The sequence below is a fragment of the Hylobates moloch genome, unplaced genomic scaffold (assembly GCF_009828535.3).
Source record: "Hylobates moloch isolate HMO894 unplaced genomic scaffold, HMol_V3 SCAFFOLD_21, whole genome shotgun sequence".
Classification (NCBI taxonomy): domain Eukaryota; kingdom Metazoa; phylum Chordata; class Mammalia; order Primates; family Hylobatidae; genus Hylobates; species Hylobates moloch.
In genome coordinates, this window is record NW_026652296.1 from 54,460,753 (window position 1) to 54,479,722 (window position 18,970).

The window sequence follows — 18,970 nt, forward strand, 5'->3', positions numbered from 1 at the left end:
GTGGGGCCCAGGACATGGGGCAAACGCAAGCTTTTAAGTGGTGTTAAAGCAGTGTCTTGCTTAGTACTGCTTAAGCACCTCAGAGGGACTCAATGCGAAATTCAGAGACTACGCGAAATGAGAAACTCAATAAAAAAGAAGAAGATGCCTTACGCTTGGCATTTGGACTCCAGATAGGAACAAATCATTATGTATGTACATATACATTCACCGACACATACACACACATATATGCATATACGTATGTATGTACACACAACAAGGGGTGTATTTGAGATTAGGAATCCATTCATCCCAGCATGTCTTCAACAAATATTCAAATCTGAATTACTTGTGAGAAATCTTCCAAGTGCGTCGTAAAATAAAATGAGGCTGCTACACAGGTGAGCCTCACAGGACATTTTACTTTACAAAGAGGTGCTATCACCAAGCAAAGGCAGAAAGTTATTCTTTGCTGACTCCCTTTCTCAGAAGGAAATCAATTCCTGCTGTTTTTTCTAGCCTGAGCCCATGTTAAACACCTTATTTGAAGCCAACTGCAGCATTGAAAATTCCAATATCCATTAAATCAAACCTCAAATACCAGCTTTGGAAGCTTTATACCACCCTGCAGGCTCAATGGTGTTGAACAGTGAACTGTCTTAGAACTTAAAAAAAAAATCAAGCATCATATTTAGTATAAACAAATGCTTCAAATGTATGACATCTATTTGCTGCCTTCAAAGGGAAAACTTTTAACTCAGACACTTGGCACTAAGATCACACAGATCAGCTCAGTGGACTGACTTAAGTGTTAAACTTTTTTAAAGTACGTTTTTAAGGGCTTGCACCTGCTCCCCATCCACATAGATGTACTGACACGTATTTGACTAAACTAACTACATACATGCCCAAGCAAGCAAGCAGAGCAGATTTTACAAGATAAGCAACCAAGTGTTTTCATGTCTGAGGGTGGCTAGAACACAAAATTGCCAGTCATCTTGTGGGGGGAAAAATGCCTTTGAAAAAAAATATGTAGGGCATCATTTCAGATACGGTGAAAAGTATTAAGATACCATCCTGTATACGGGTTTGGTTTCTGCTTTTTTTTTTTTTTCCTTTAAGTACTGCTTCTTAGAGAGGGGCCTAAACTTGGTCCAACTTCTGCAGTGACGACGAAGCTATTCATTATAGCCTTGGTACTCAATCTGTGGTCCTTTGGCCTGTAAGGGCTTCACCTGGGAGCTTGTTAGAAATGCAGGATCTCAGGCCCCACCCAGACTCACTGAAACAGAATCCCTAATAGACCATGATTCCCGGGGGTCTGTACACACATTAAAGTTTTATTCTCCTTACAGAATTCCTGGTAATTCGGATGCACATTAAAATTGAAGTTTTATTTAGAGCCTTGGTCCCCTAAGTTAGGTAGAAGTTTTGAAGTCTGCAAGGCAGGGAAATGGTCAGAAAATTCTGCCCTGGAGAATACCAAAAGGCTGTAATTTATGTCAGCAGGGTGGAGGAAAGAGGAAAAGCAATTTACCCAAGCTGAGCAGACCTGCGTCTTATCCCCCATTTCACCCTACCCGTTCCCTGCAAAAAATAAATACATAAATAAATAAATAAAAATAAAACAGAAAAGAAATGGCACCAGGACATTCTTAAATTTTCTTGGCTTGTGAATCTATGCCACAATTACTATAGGCTTTAATTGCTCTTGACTGCAAGGCTATGTTCCTTTTGCCTTAGAACAGATAAGGAGGCTGTGGCACGTAAACATTCAGTGAATCTTAACATTAATATGCCAGTAGAATAGGAATATGCATTTTTGAAAGCCCTTTGAATTGTGCACATGATTTTCCCTCTCCAATAATAAATTGAGGGAAAAAATATGGATTGCTTAGGTAATGTAGTGATTACATAGCTTTTATATAGATCAGGTTTACAGATCATCTCTCCATTCTTGACCTCTTAAGGTACAATTTAAAGCTGCGATTTAAGTAGAAATTATGAAAAGATGGAAGCACAGATAGATCTGTAATCTGCCCACACTCCCTCTTCCTAATTTTTGAAGGCGAATAATGAACATGGTAACCTGGACATGCCATACAGGTTAAAACCATGGCAGAGAGGCACATGCAGTCAAGCACAAAAACAGATGATCAGTTTAATCGATTTTGAAAGGTGGGCCCCTAAAAATTCAGAAATGACTATGCGTGGACTTTTTAAAGCCAACTCTGAAATGATTCAAAGGATCCTATAGTATAGTGACTGAAATTAAAGACATTCAGTGTTATGTTCATTTTGACTCTTTATTCCTCGGAATGAAGAATGTGAGCTAAAATGTAACAATGTAGAATGTCTGTAAAAATATTGTTTCTCATGTGAGCTTCCAAGAGGGTCAGAGTATCTGATTATAAAATCTCTGAAACTAGACTGAAAATGCCAGCATCTATATGTACTATATATTACACACATCTTTAGATGTATATTTATGTATTTTATGTTTTATATATTAAATACACATACACAAGGTAACACATTTTAGTTGATATCATTGAAAACAGTTTTAACCAAGAATATTAGAACCAATGAAGCAGAGAAATCAAAACGGTGGATGGAACTGCCAAAGGATGAAATTCTTGTGCTATACTCTCATGCTGTCATCTAGAGAATGTGAATATGAGAAAACATGGGTCATTAGTTTTAACGTGTTAAGACTGTGCAGTCTGTCCTTCATGTCCATGGCAATAGAGGATGAAGAACACTGGAGAACAAAACAGGACCCCAGTCCCCTTAGTTGGGTATAATCTAATGGTTCTCACCTAATCAAGAACAATAGAACTAGAGATAAAAAGAAGCTAAAAGATTTTAAAAGTTAACCAGTATTAGTAAAAGGTAACTGTCACGCACATTTAAAGATAAGGTTTACGTAACCTCATAACCTCCGAACTGTAACTAAGCTCATAGTCACCAAAAGTTAATTCCTAGGAAGAATTTGATTATAACAGTCTGTTCCATTATAAACACACTGTTTTTTAGCCAATTCCAAGGAGATTAGAAGTAGGTTTCACCAATCATGCATGGCAGGATCAGAGGGGATGCAAAGTCCTGGAAATTGACCTAAAATACTGCCAGTAAAATAGTGGGTAGTTGTGGGTGCCCTGCTCTTACGAACATCTGCTGAACCCTTCCTTGGGTCTGATTCTAACCCAGGGTACAGAAGCCCTGACACACTGGTAAGTGTTCAATCTGAGCAGCCTAATTTGACTTCATTCTGTTTGGGCGTCAGTCCAACTGGCAGATGTTCTTATAGAAGCTGATCTCCGACACTTTCCCTTTCTAATTTTCTGGCACTGTTGCCTCTGTTGCATGGGCTATTATCTCTGAAACTTTATCTCGGGTTATCCAGGTTTTGCAGGCTTTAGTTTTCCCTTAAATCTTTCTGCCCCAAAGAAGTTCATTTGAAAAATACTAAATCACTGGTAACACCTTTGGTGCAAATATGACTTATCAAATAACTTGCCTGCAATTTTCCAGCCATTCATTACCTTTCCCCCACCCCCTCTAAAATATATAACTTCAGAAACAAAAATGCAAACACAAGGTCATCATTGTAAGCGCTATACAAATGCACCATTTTCTCTTACAGGTTGGACTTTATAGAATGAAATGCCAGAGATTTGATATTTATTATCTGAAATAGGTTTAACATTTGGAGAAATGTGTTCAAACACACAACCTTGGAAAGAAAAGCAAGCTGATAGGTCAGAGAACAGAGGGTGGGCAGAAAACACGATGTGCATAATTTTGCTGCGTGTTGGGCAAAAAGTTAGAAAACTGGGTTCTTTGGAGAATAAAGAGCACTCAGATGAGGTAAAGGTAAAACACAAATAAATTTCCAACTCTTGATGAGGGCCACGAGATATCAATTTTAAATATACATGACCACAATATCAATAATGAAGAAATCTTATGTTTTATTGAATACTTTGGCCAGATCAGCCCCTTTGAAGGGATCACTAATTTAGGAAAGAAGAACAACAAACCATCATTCACTTTCCTGCAGGTTCATCGTTTTCCTAATTATTTCTATTGATCCTGCTTTATTCTTTCTGTAAATTAAGGGGCAGGAGGAGAGTTTCTATAATAGATCAGCAATGTCTGGTTCTTATCCAAATATTCCACCTAATAAGGATGTAAATTCTCATGGATTGGACAACCACTCTGCAACATTCCTGAGAATTGAATAATATAATAATCTTGAAAGTCAGCAGAGTGGATTATCCACTGTTTTTTTCTGGACTTGAACTTGTGAACTTAACAGTAGCGCTGCAAAAAAGCAAATGTGCCAAGCACTTTGCCAGAGTAACCTTCCATGTAGACTTTTCATCTTAAATACACACAACGGAAAACAACTACAATTTTTGGAAAATTATGTACAAACCCGATACTTCTTTTGATTACATATAAATACAAATTAGCTATTTTTTTCCTAAAAAGTGGTTATAATAGTAAATAAATACAAAATAAATCTGACCATTATACTTCATGTGCTGGGGTTGAACCCATATAAAATGTACAACTAAATACATTTTAAATCTTTAAGGAATAATTCTCTGATTAAAATATTTGTTTTCCCAACTTCTTTTCGTAGATATAAATATATTTTCAAAATAGCTGTTTTTTTTTCCATTCCATTCCATAAATAAAGTCTTCATTGGGAAATATTAAAGTGTCAACTGGGGTGGGGTTTTTTTGTTTGTTTTTTTCTTTTTTCTAAAATATATATATATATATATATATATTTATGTATTTAATTTTGCTGTACTAGCGACACCCACAACCCTCCACAACCATGTCCTGATAGTTCTTTAATACAACCTTTTCATTTTCGTCAAGGTACAGCATCGAGATAGCACTGAGTTCTGTCGGGACACAGCACGCCTTAGGAATCTTAGAGTTAACAGAGTTGACCAACGTCTGAACAATGGCATGATTAGTGGAGTTCAGATGATCAGCCAGAGGAAAAGGGCATTCTCCGTGGCAGTAAAAGGCGTGATACCCCGGGGGAGCCACAATCCAGTCATTCCACCCCACGTCACTGAAGTCCACGTACAAAGGGTGTCTCTTACAGCTGGACTTAAGGCGTTTCCGCTGTTTGTGTTTGGCTTGACGTTTTTCTCTTTTGTGGAGAGGATGCCCTTTTCCATCATGGCCAAAAGTTACTAGCAATGGCCTTATCTGTGACCAGCTGTGTTCATCTTGGTGCAAAGACCTGCTTATCCTAACATGTCTCTTGGAGACACCTTGTTTCTCCTCCAAGTGGGTCACTTCCACCACGAATCCATGGTTGGCGTGTCCCTGTGCAGTCCACCGCATCACAGCGGGGGTGACATCAAAACTTTCCCACCTGCTTGCATTCTGATTCACCAACCTGGTGTCCAAAAGTCTGGTCACGGGGAATTTCAAGTTGGCTGTTGCAGGTTTTATGATTTCATAAATATTAATTCGGTGATGGAAACTGCTATTGTTTCCTAAAGCATCTTGCATCTGTTCTCGAAAAACCTGAAGCTCTGCTGAGGTGATAAACTCCTCCGTGGGGATAGAACTTAAATTAAAGAAGAATCTCCGGGTTGTTTTCCCACTCGTTTCTGGTAATTCTTCCAAAGATTCTAATTTGATAGAGAAAAACAGGGAAGAAAAAAGAAAAGTCTTTCAGTAAGCCAAGTAATGACATTTGATTATCTATGAGAATTTTTAAACCTCACCGTGGGATTTGACTTAACCCATGCAAAAGTAGGTAACCAGAAAATAAAAATTTCCTCTTTAAATAAAAATGGAGCCTCCCTTCTCTCTGTTCTGTAAGTTCATGTCATCATGCATTGCATACCAGGAAACAACCTTTCATAATTCTTTGTTGTGTTTTTGTTCTAATACATGAATACTGCTTCCAGGTGGCTATAATAATGGGGGAAATGGTGAAGCATTTCTTTGGAATTCCAGACTTTAGGGTAAAAAAAAAAAAAGTCAGCACTATAGTTAGTAGAGGTCTAATGAGTGAGGATTTGAGGAAATTATTGCATTTCTTTTTTAAAAAAGGCTTTAATGTCAATCCCTTAAGCAGTATTCTAAAACATTACTCTGCAATTTAGATGATTTACAAATCTCGATATACAGATTTCAGCTTCCTAATTAAAGACTCTGAAACTCAACATCAACGATGACATTTTGCAAAGCACACCCTACTATTTTACTCAAAAGTCCAGAGACAAAGGCATTTACAGGGATCTACTTCTTTGGAAACGTATGGGTGGTACTAGGACACTGTAGTAATTTAGGCCAAACAATTTCAAGAGAAATAGCTTTCCCAACTGTTGTCTGTTCTCTCACCTCTTTATGACCTCAAATATCAAAATCTCATTTTAGATGCTTTTGGAAGAAAAATAAATGACCTGTCTTCTGTTTGCAATGCCTTTATAGTTTTGAAAGATAAACCATGTTAAAAAACCATGTACCTACCCAGTAATAGGCTGCAGGATGGACACAAAACCAAAAAAGTTACAAAAACTTACCAAAATATGATCATGATCTCCATGACAAAAGGAACAGTCTCATCCTGTTACAGAATAATCCTTCTATACCCACTATCATTATTTCAAAATAGCCATTTAAGTGGGCCATGCACAAAAGCTTTGTCTGATTTAAAATTTCTGAATTTCAATTTTTAAGAAGTATTGTTCTCCAAGCAAGTAATACATAACACAGCACCTTGAATGCTTGCAGTCTGCAAATCATCAAAGGTACAACATTATTATTAAACTGGTAGTATATACCATGAGAGTTTGAGACATTTAAATTTATTTTATTCTAACTTTACCACATCCTATCATTTCACTGCCAACAGAATTTGCCTGCCTCATTCAGAATTCCTACCCAAGTGCTAACAAAATCTATTTTGCCATCGTTCCGTGTTATCATAAGAAGAGACTATGTTTTTATTAATTTTACAGTTGTATTTCCCCTAAAGACAAACGGCTACAAGTTGTGCACTGAATCTAGATGCCTTAGCAAAGGAGAATCATGTCAGATCACTCACTCAAAGGATCTACCTGTGCAAGCCTTCATCATCAAAGCAACAGTCATTATGCAAGCTAAGTGGACACACCAAGTTCAATCAGGGCAGTTCATACCAAACTAATGCTTTAATGCAGTGCTTTTCAAACTTCAGCCTTCACATAAAACAGCTTGTACACCGTAAAGCTTCAGATGCAGGCTCTGATTCAGTAGGTCTGGGGAGATGCTTGAGATTCAGCATTTCTAGCAGCTCCTCAAGGAGGGGATTCTGGGAACTGTAAGACCACACTTGGAGTGTCAAGGTTTTGCAGCATGTTTTTCATATTCCAGTGTACATTGCCAGAGGAGTGCATTTTTAAAGTGCCTTTTTGTTAAATAATATACAAATTAGTAGAAGAACCATTAGTGGTGGCAAAGGAGTGAGAGTTGAATGGGCCAGCTCTGGGTGGGCCCAGCCAGCGTTTCAGACCAGAAGGTTCTTCTAAAGCTCTTCTACGTGGATATGGGGACTATCAGGCCAATAGAGTCCTTTAGGGTTCCCTTGTGCCTATTAATCCAAACCTCCGGGGAATACCTTTCAGGATCCATCCACATTCTAAACTCCACTGGAAGCTAATGGTACTTTAGGCCAGACACAATCATTAAAATTACCTTCTGACCATTTGAACCTGGGCTCTTCTCAGTGGCTCCCAACGAGTACCAAGGACTGTGTTTAGCCTGTTTTTCTCTCCTTCTCCTTGCAATTCAGATGTTTCTGCTGAAGTTAATTTTTCAGCAGAGAAGGTAAAAGTCAGCAACCTCAGACCCCAGTGACACCAAAGCCAGACCAGCATCTGAGCTGCTGGCTTATCTGATAAGAATACATCTAAGAACATCCTCTCTCCTTTCAAAGAGGGGGAAGCAAGGAAAATTATCTAGAGCACTCGCCGACTAGCTATATTAACAAAAGTGCCCACAGAAATCACAATTGCAAGAAAAACCCTAAATCCCAATCCATAAAGAAACATACATTCTCACACATTCTCTCTCTCACACACACGTACACACCCACATGGCCAGACGATGACAGTGAAGGGACAAGCTACAAGGCAAGATGAGGGACAGGTAAATGAAGTAAAGAAGATGGGTATAAAAAAAGGTATGAAATAGAACAATAACCTCCCAAAAAATTAAATGACAAGATTGAATCACATAAAATTGCCAGTATTTGACCAGAAACACAACAACAACAATTTCGTGTGGTTCAAGGTCTCAGTGGAAGTAGGTAGCCTTAGCAAAGGAGAATCACTTAGTGGCCTTAAGAAAGGAGAAAAAATAAACGAGCAAATAATAATAGGTGATACGAAGATCTTTCTCTGACCTTCCCACTGCACCTCAGTGAATCTGTTTCTTGAAAGATCCCATCCTCGATACAAAAGCATCCATTGCAACACCCCTGGTTGCAGAAACAGGTCACAGAGGTAAGTCAGACGTTCACAGAAACCCTCAAACCCAGGAAAGTGACCGGCCAAGGTTAGGGAATATACGCTCATTTTCTTCAATCTGCCAGGGAAGAGTACGAATCTTTTCTTAAGGGTACAAAAATTAAAACCTATTTGAAATAAAGTAAATTAAATAAACAAACCTTCTATAAATTATCACAGCAACCCTGGGGATGCCAAAAATATATGGATCCTCAAGTAATGTATGCTTTTTTGGACACTTACACAATTGCTAGTTTTCTGTAAATATCCTTTCCTGAATAAGCTGAAGTTCTTAAGGGATTTGAGGATTACGACCTATCTTTGACCCGAGTTTGTGAGCTCCTCAGTTCTTAACCAAATGGATGGAGCTATGGCTGCAAAAATGTGGGAAAGTGAAGAAAAATAAGACAACAATGATATTTGACCTTTTCTCCAAAAGTGAAGTCCTAATTTAACAATCTATACTGTATCAATCATTCCTCTACCTTAAAATAATTCAAAAGACTGAGCTGAATTCTGTCAGCCTAGGTGCACTCTGGCCTCCTTTTCCCTAGAGAAGGGAAGGCTATAACATTAACAAAAGTCATAATGATAATGATAGCTGAATGCTTTTTTTGAGTGTAATGTGGCACTATCAGCTTTATATGAATTATCTCACAACAAACTAATTAGAGGAAAACTATCATTGTCTCCATTTTGTAAATGAAACAGTTGGAGTTCAGAGAGGTTACGAAACTTTCCTAAGGTCACAGAGCTAGCAAATTAAAAGTAGATATATGTAATTGAATCTACTGCAGTTCTCAGGTTTCTTGTCTTTTGTTTTGTTTTGTTTTTTGTTTTTGTGAGACAGAGTCTCACTCTGTTGCCCAGGCTGGAGTGCAGTGGCACAGTCTCGGTTCACAGCAGCCTCCACCTCCCAGGTTCAAGCAGTCCTCCCACCTCAGCCTCCCAGTTAGCTTGGATTACAGGCATGGGCCATCATACCTGGCTATTTTTTTATATTTTAGTAGAGATGTGGTTTCGCCATGTTGGCCAGGCTGGTCTGGAACTCCTGACCTCAAGTGATTCACCCACCTAAGCCTCCCAAAGTGCTGAGATTACAGGTATTAGCCACCATGCCCAGCCAGTTCCCAAATTTCTGGCTACTAGATGGCACTACCTAACATATACGAGGACTCAAAAACTTAAGCAAAAGTCAAAACCATTAGGGGCACATTTATATTTAGTACAATGATAACATTGGGTGAGTTCTGTCCCAACTAAATGAACAGAAATATATGACTTAGGTATGATGGACAGAACAGACAGAAATGAGCAGAAAAGTGACGGGGCCCACTGGAACGTGTCTATTTTATATGGAGCCACTGCTATTTTGTGGCTGCCCTTTTGTTCTAAATAAAGTATGGTAAGTTTTATCAAAAAAGTAAGTTACCATTATGCTTTGAGGATTTTAAAACACGCTTTGGGCTAAAAAATCTCCAGTAAAACAGCAACAACAACAACAACAACACCTGGGGATATGCTGGCAAATCAGTAAGGCTGGAAGTCACTGCCCTAACACAAAATGAAAGAGGCTGAGTATAAGATAAGATTTTCCAGATAATAAAATAACAGACAACTGATCAAGGAGAAAAAAATATCAAATACGAAAGGTTAAAAATAGTCCATTTTAAAAAAATACAACAAGGGAATGGCAAATAAAGGAACAGAGAGCATGGTTGTCATCAACAACCCTGATTTGGCCTCTGCCCACCCTTAACACCAATACCTTTGGAATGGTGAAGTATTCTCTTACTGTCTCAGTGAAAATACACAAAGGGCAAGTCTAAGAAGACAAAATAGTTCACTGCAAAGGGATCAAGAGAAATTTAGGGGAACCTAAATTTCCATTCCACTGAAAAAGAGGTGGAATGGAAAATGTCAGTGCCAAGGAAGTCTCATTGGACACCAAAGCCTCAATCTCAACAACCACTTCCAAATAGAGTAACTTTCCTACTTAATGTGGCCTCTGTAATGACAATGAAATACCTGGGGCCGCTAGGGAACCATACCAGGTAAGTATTGGTTTTGGTGGATCTATGTGTCCAAATCTGTTGTTTGCACCGGGAATTTGTGCCACAAAGTCTCTAATGCAGGGCAATAGTTTTCTTGAACTTTTCTATTATATGGATATTTTCATAATAATGACATTTGTGGAAAGAGGGTTAATCTCTATTTGAAAGCTTCAGTCATAGAGGCAAATAATCCAGTTATTTCATGTAAAAAGAAGATTGCGTCCTTCAGAGTGAGGAGAACAAGCACCTGGTCTTTCTCTATTCCCATCTGACAAAAACGCATAAAGACTTTTTGGAGGGCCAGTGCAGTCAACCAGTTTCAATGTGTTTCTGACTACAGCAATACACAAAACACTCTTTCCACTTGCAAAACTGACTTTTCTATGTTCAATGGCAGTTGCCAAAGGCCTATGTAGCTGAAGCACTTTTTAATGATCTTGAAAACAGTAACATTTTAGCAAAGCTGATATTCTCCCAAATAAAAGCCATTGGAGAAAGGACTAGACAAAATTCAATAGGAAAAATACAACTGATAATTCTGTCTCAGATCCCCTATGATATGGTCGCATTATACTCATATTGGTTGAAAGAATGCTATCATGATATCTCGTCGAGTAATTCCACCAAACCATTCGCTCATACCCACAAAGAAAACCCAACAGGTAATTCTTATGATTGGGTCTTTATGGTCTTTTTTCAAATAAATGCTCATTAATGCTGTAGAAACTAAATTCTGTTCTTGAGCCAGCAATCTTCATCACATGGTTTACCAAAAATTTTTTTTGTGGCATGCATGGCACAAGGATGTTTATCAAAAGCAAATCCTGGGTGTATACAACAATGACTAGTCTTGAAAAAAGTGCTATATCCATCCAGATTAAGGATGATATATTAGTCATAATGGGACAAGAAATGGATTAGTTGCAATTTGGGGCAAAATTACATAGCTTTTCTCCATTATCTAACTGCATTAAGACCTGAAGTTATACAAGTTGATTTTAATCAAGTTGGTAACTTCTGTACTGTTTATCAGGTAACATTTACACTCACAAAGATATAAATTCTGATTTTATAAACTCGAGCATGCTTTTTAAGTTAAAATAACACAGTTGAATAATGCGTAGCCTGTTTAGTTTTGATCAAACCACTTCTAGATGAATGATGAGAATATGCAGACATCACTGATAAAATCCTCACACAACGTAATGTTTTAGGTGTTAACTAACTTAAATGATCTTCCTTTTAGGTGGTAACAGAGACACAGCATCTTCCTGGCCTTAAAAATAAAGTTAAGAGCTTCCATGCTAAATTTCCAGAAGAGGCGTCTAAAACAGTTGTTCTTATTACATTTCTATACCAAAAAAAAAAAGTATTCTAATCAGCATTACCTGGGAATGATTAGCTGGATCTGTAATCATTTCAGGGTTGAGATGGCAGAATGTACACATACACACAAATTTTACATATGACAACAGGTGATTTCTGCTTTTATTGGATGAATTCTGAAAGAGTGGAGTGAGATCTTACTGCCTTTCGAATCTGATTTCTGCTAGCAGAGAGCACCTCACTTAGAAACATGCTTGTAATTGAACTGATGATCAATTCAGTGTCCCCGTCGTAATGTGTAACTGCCTCAATGATAACGTATCTTCTGCTATGTGGCCTGCCTTTGGGACTTATTCCCATTACCAACAGATATTCTCACAAGTATAAGTCACCCTTCACACTGGGAGAAAACATCTGGCTGTGCCATTTCTGATTAGTCTATTATCAGTGTAAATTTCCCACCTGAAATTTACCACCTAAGCAGGGAAAGGCAAGAAAGAGAACTTCACTCCCAACTCCTCAAATATCCTTCAAGTGGTTGCTCTGTGATATACAATTTTGTACTCTTTTCTAGGAATTGAAGAAACCCATGCTCTATTTTAAATGTATTAAGCCAAAGAAGCATTTAAAAGTGTAGAAAAGGAATTGAAGTGGAACATATTTTTGACTAATTGCTCTAAGAACTTAGGTACAGCAGATCTCAATAGCTGCTGTAAGACATTTCCAGTCCACTAAATGCCCTTCTGATGAAACAAGCAGAAATATCCCACCTTAGAAAAACCACATGTAGTATCATAAAAGAAAAAAAAAATCCACATTTCAGTGCACATGAAAAAAAACAGGCAGCTGCTACAAACGCTTTCATCTGAAGGCTTGACTTGTCTCTACTCAGAGCCTATGTCAGATTTAAGCACAGGACAAGAAAGTCATTGTGGAAACAATAAGATTGATTGTAGAATTGATCTCCCACGGGGATTAGATTGGGATTCAAAATCTTCCAAACCAGGCCCAGATCAACTATAAATTAGAAAGACTTTGGGGCCCTGGGCTTTGATTTTTCAATACTATCTCTGAAAACTCTGCCCTTGGCTCTGTCTACCCTAAAACCCTGGCTTAAGCAGCAGATTTATAGAGCAAAAGCTTCCAAACAGAGTTAAAGAAATCTCAGTCTGCCTCCCTTTTTCTCCTTTTCCCTCTGTGGAATTCTTGCACGTTTAGCTGGCTAGGGGCATGCCTTTTGCCCTCATCTTCCCCATCACTTGATTTCTCTCCAATTCTTCCGGGAGGAGTAGCTCTTCTGGCTGCAAGCCAGGAAGAGGGTGCGGAGTTACTAAAGGGGAATCCCTGGCTCCCCCACCACACAAGCGGTGAGTTAAAATCAGATTCCGAAACGACAGTACAGAAGCAAGAGTGGAAACGTCCGCTGGTGCCCTGGCCGAGCTGCCTGTACAGGGACGGCTGCGGTCTGCCCACGGTGGAGGGCTCTGCAGGGTGACTCCCCGCCCCCACGCCCTGCTCCACGCCTCACCTTCATGGTGGAAGCTGCGCACAGTGTTGGCTCGGCTGGCCGCCCTCTCCAGCCGGTGGTCCGGGGCGGGTGAGCCCGGCTGACCCGAGTGCCTGCGATACAGCTCCAGCATGTAGGGGGGCACCACGGCGTCCCTGCTGGGGGTGGGTCTCTGTTTCAGGCCGAACATGCTGAGCAGCCGCAACTCGAACTCGCTCAGGACCTCGTCAGAGGGCTGGGATGAGGGGCGGCCCGACGACGCCGCCGCGAACTTCCTGCGGCCCAGCTCCGGAACGAGGCCAGCCGCGCCGCCCAGGAGGACCTGGGGAAGCAGCAACGCTAGAAGACAGCGGGTCCCGGCCACCATGGTCGACCTGCGGACAGGACCGACGTGAGTCACCCGAGTTCCCCGCCCACTCCTCCCCCCTCGCGCCCCCGCGGCCCGGGCTCCCATTTGGCTGGCGTGCCTCCTCCAGGATGCCCTCCTGGCTTGGCACACTCACGAGTCCAGGTGAGACTGCCCGAAGCTCAAATGTTTGGGATAATGAAGGGTCCCAAGTGCCAGGACCAGATGATTTATCGCTCCCATCCAACGCTTAACCCGACTGACATCAGATTTGGGGTTTGCCCTCCCCCTCAACCAAACCAGCGCCAATGACTGTCACTTTTTTCTGTGTGACAACAGCGCTGACAGCCAATGCCGGGAACCTGGGAAAACCACCGCTTGATCTGACACCCTGCGTCCCCTATACAAACCCGAATGCAGAGTGCTGAGCGCTCTCTGGCATATAAACACACATAAATGGTGCATGTGACTTCCTTAGAGGCACTGTATAGAACTTCCTGACACACACACACACACACACACCACCCTTATAGCTTCCAGACCCTGTAACCTCAAGGCCACAACTTCTGAAGCCACTTACAACTTGCGTCCCAGACCCCTACCCTCAGGGGTGTCTGGAGAGGCAACTCCATCCCGCATCCCCATAGTACACTCAAGATACACATGTATCTTCCTGGGATTACGTAAATGGTGAACATCTATTAATGCACGTGTCAGCTGTTAAAAACACAGTACCAAGTGATCCTTCAGTACTGACCCCTCGCATTTCTGGAAACAAGTAGGGAGAACCCCAAACTCCTAGTACTTTTCTAAATGGGACATGGGTCTGAGCAAAGAAACCAAGTCTCCCGGAAACACTTTAAGAAGGGAGATCACCATGGCAGGGCGGACAGGTTCTCAGCTAACGGGTGAAACCCAGGGGCTACCCTCTCAAAGGGATTTCTTTGACCCCCCCAAAAATTTTTTTTAATTAAAAAAAAATAAATAAAACACCTCATCTAAGTGTTAACAGCTCCAAAAGTATTCCAGGGAGAGGGGAAGAAAGAGGGGTGGAAGAGTGAGGGCCGGGAGGGTGAGGCTTATGGTCGCCCGGGGCAGCTGGAAGGGGGCACCCCTGCAGGGCTCCGTTGCACGTGGACTGGAGAGGGGTCTGTTTACTTCTGGCCTGGACGTAAGGAAGGGCTCTGCCGCTGTGGCTGCCCAAATCCCCCTCCCACCCACCACCCACCCCGGCCCCCGGCCCGCGTCCTCTACCTTTAGGAGACCGCAGTCCGTCTAAGAAGCACGCGGGGACACGTCCATTGAAAGAGCGTCCACATGGAAAAACTCTGGTCAAAGGACCTGGCGCAAGGACCGAATGTCCGTTCCTTTCCTTTGCCTCCTCCTTCTCCCGGGTGCCGGCCGCGCAGTCTCTCTTTTCACGCTGGGAACAGCGTCTCAGTGTCGGGCAAGGCCGAGGAGTGGAGGGGCGGTGGGGCTCGGAGGTGGCGAAGCAGGCTCCGCTGGGGTAAAGGCACCGGCGCAAAGTGGGGTGCGCAAGTTATTCTCCCTGCAAGTTCAAGAAGTCCCCAGCCAAGTGCTGACACACAACAACAGCGAGCAGGGGGAGGAGTGCGGGGCAGGGGAAGGAAGGGAGAAGGGAGAGGCTGGTGCTGTAGTCCTCCTTAGGAACCAGCGCCCGAGGGACGCGTGGCCCCGCGCGGGGCCGGCTCCGGGACTCGGGGGTCGAGGGTCGGGCGCTCCGCGCTAGCTCCGCCGCGGCCCATGGCTCGGGGCAGCCATCCTGGGCGACGCCGGGTCCGGGGAAGGGCACGGCGGCGATCTCGGTGCCAGGCGAGTTGCCCCCCCGCATCACTCTGCCTTACTCCAGTGCACCCCCATTCGCGCTCGCCAGTTGAAAGCACCGCGGCTCTGGCGCCCCGTCGTCCTCGGGCGCATTCTCCGGCGAGTCGAGCCGAGTCCCGGGCCGCCGAGGCGGGTGGCTGTGCTCTCCCCTCGCTCTCCTAGCCCTGGGGCCAAGTGCCCTTTGTGGCCAGCCTGGGGTCCGATCACACCTCGGCCGGCGCGCCCCAGGCCCCCGATCTCCTGCAGTAGTAGCTGCTCCGCATCGCGGCGCTAGGGATCGGCTCCGGAGTCCCCGGCGCTCTGCGCGCCCGTCCGCGGCTCTGGCGCAGCCACCCCGGGCAGCAGAGGCCACGGCGCCGAGGCGCGCTCTGCCGGGTGCTCCAGCCCGCGCGGGTGCCTCGCGGTCCCCGGTGATCCACTCGGCGCTGGCCCCGAGAAGGTTCGGGTAGCCGGCGGAGGCTGTGGCGGCAGATGTGTGGCGGCGGCTGCCAGTCCCCGGCGGGGTGTGGGAAGCGGAGCGACTAGCGCGGCGCGAGCCGGGCGCAGCGCGGCGGGGCGAGGACTCCGGCGGCGACGGCGGCGCCGTGGCGCGGCGCTCGCGGCTTTTAAAGGGGACGCCGCCTGCCGGCTCCCTCCCGGCCGCGGCCGAACACCTCCCCCTTCGCGGCGCGGCTCGCCGGGGATCCCCGAGCGGGCGGGAGCTGCGCGCAGGGGTGTGGACGGCGCGCCCGGGCAGCCGCGGCGGGGTGGGGCGGAGGGCGGGGGGCGGAGGGCGGGGGCGCGCGGCCGCCAAGGGGGACGCTCGCGCCTCCACTCCCTGCTCTCAAAGGAGAGATCAGCCGGCGCGCCGGACCCTCGCGGGGACTCTGGAGGCGAAATCCAGGACAAATGCAGGGTCAGGGTCTGGCCTCTGATTTCCCCGCTGGGCCCGTTATTCAACTTTCAGTTTGAAGTTTTTCGGTAATATACGATTTCAAAAAACAAAACAAAACAAAACACCTCAATTACAGCGCATTTGGGCATAGCATAGACGTGGGATCCACGCTTCTGTTTCCCCGGAATAGGAGGAAAATTAAAAGAAAACAGCAGGCTGGAGATTGAGTGTTTTTAAACATTAATACATAGAGAAGTATGTATTTACATATGTAAATGCATGTGTACAAATTTCCTTTTACATAAATATTTGTATGCATTTATTTTCATATCCATACGCATGTAAATTTATAGCTATATAAATATATCCAATATACAAAAATATGTGCATATATTTCTATAAATATATTCATGTATGAGAATATATGCAACCGAAGGCCCACATTTCGGTAAATATATGTCTATGTATGTGACATGGATGTCATCCTGCTTTACGTGACATGTGTGTAACATAGACTCTGTGTGACAGCCTGAGCGATGGATGGGAGGGATTTGATTTCTTTTTATGGTACAATCACTTTGTGCCTTGTGATATTTATCTCACCCAGCTCAGAGGCAGGCGATTAGCAGCTCAGAGGAAGGTAAAATAACGCACTGTGTGAACCCAGCATACAAGACAATTCCAGTTTGGGACCTTGGAACCTTCTACTCCACCCTCTTCCACCAGGCCCCCAAGAAGCAGCGCTGTGACACGTGGCCAAGTCACTCCTCAGCTGAATATTCACTCAAGTCACTCCTCAGCCGAAATATTCCTCAGAGCTGCTGCACGATGAGTCTGGGGCCAAGGCTTTCTGCCCTTCCCAGGATTCCAGGAGCCCCCATGCACAGCACCTCGGACTTGCCCAAATGATCCCCAAAACCAAGGGCAGAAAAATTTTGGAGAAGGCCAGGTTTTGCTTTCCCAGAGCTATCGGGCCTTCGAAACAGAGAGAGAAAAGTCAGAAGCAGGAGCTGGTAATAAAACTATTATCCATGTGTATTATTTTTTCGGTAGGGGAGCTAAAATAATACTAGGTTCCGCTCACGTAAATCGGATTAGCAACCCACAGAGGCGAATTAGGCACTTGCTGTTTCTAAAGGTATAAAGGTCAAATAAGGTATTTTGGAGGAAGCCTGACTACCAGGAAAATAAAAGGGGGTGGGGGGAATTATTCAGGAACATGCTACTTTATTTCCTGAAAAAAAAAAAAAAAAAAAAAAGGTGCTATAGAAGTTGATTGTTACTCAGAGTCATTGGACCGCAAACAGGTAGGCAATAAAACATAACCTACTCATAGACACAGGGCTTCTGAAATTATTTCCTTTCCTATCAGGTTTAATTGAGAAGTTAACAATTGTTTCTCTCATTACTTAGATTTCAAAAACAAAACAAAACAAAACTTCAATGAAATTTAAGTAGCTTTTAAAGAGGAGGAAAAGTTGATAACTATTGGATGCACCCGAAGAAAAAATAAAAAATAAATATCCTGTGATGACATCAAGGATGTCTTGCAGCTTTAGAACTTCATAACTTGATAAGTGGAAACCTTGTCAGTTTGGAATCTGAGGGAAAATGGGTACTTCTGAACACTGTTTCATGTTAGTGTTGCCCATTGCAGAATCTCTTTTATGCAGGGTGTGTGATTTCTGAGGAACTACTGAATGCTTGTCCCAAGCACAACTTACATAAATTTTGGCCCTATTTTTTTTTTTAGAGATGGCTGCCCTCTTGTGGTGGAAATGAGTTCGAACGCTTGAAAGAAAGAAGTCCATAAATAAATAAATAAATAAATAGTCTCCAAAGACTGATTTGGGATCGAAGTACAGGATGACTGTACCTACCCGTTTTCCAGGGAAGGGCAATAGTCAGAAGTGATAAATCTAAATATAGACGAGCTATTTTTTTTTTCCTCTGTTCACTAATGGCTACCTTCCACCTGCGACTTAGAATGCTGGGTTATTTAATACTTTGGGAGAGTGTCTGTTTGCCTTGAAAATATCACTTGCTGCTAACCATTGTCAATTCTACCTTTTTCAAAGGTCCATTCAAAGTTTTTCAGTTCAGAGGGTGAGATTCATTCTTGCTGAGTTTATCAGATTTAGTGCATCTGCCAGCAAATGTGGAAGGGGCAGAGGTGGGAGTGGGGAGTTGTTTAAGAAAGGATAGTAGAAGTTGCAAATTCAAATGCGTCAGAGGGTACAGACAAGTTATGTAAAAAAACAAAGATGACCAGATAATGATTCCACATAAAGGAGGTTGTTGCTATTCCATTTCAGTCATCTCTTGGCAGTTTCTCAGGAGATAGTGGAAATTTGCATTTGATTGTGTGTGGACAAGACTCGGGGTGAAATTAAGTGCTTACAGTCATACTTTGGCAATTTTAGCACTTCAGCTCACATGATATTCCATTTTATTGCATTCTGTAGCTATTAGCATTCAGCATTGTTCTTGCTGGGCCAAACA

At 42.9% G+C, this 18,970-nt stretch overlaps 1 protein-coding gene across 1 annotated transcript; it reads right to left on the minus strand.

Annotated features, from left to right (window-relative positions):
* Positions 1-3,532: 3,532 nt before the first annotated feature.
* Positions 3,533-16,188, minus strand: BMP2 (bone morphogenetic protein 2). The gene is made up of 3 exons (XM_032142711.2): positions 15,004-16,188; positions 13,425-13,777; positions 3,533-5,651 (listed from the first exon to the last, which is right to left on the minus strand). Exons 2-3 carry the CDS (start codon positions 13,768-13,770, stop codon positions 4,807-4,809), a joined length of 1,191 nt encoding a protein of 396 aa, XP_031998602.1. The 5' UTR covers positions 13,771-13,777; positions 15,004-16,188; the 3' UTR covers positions 3,533-4,806.
* Between the last annotated feature and the right edge of the window lie 2,782 nt (positions 16,189-18,970).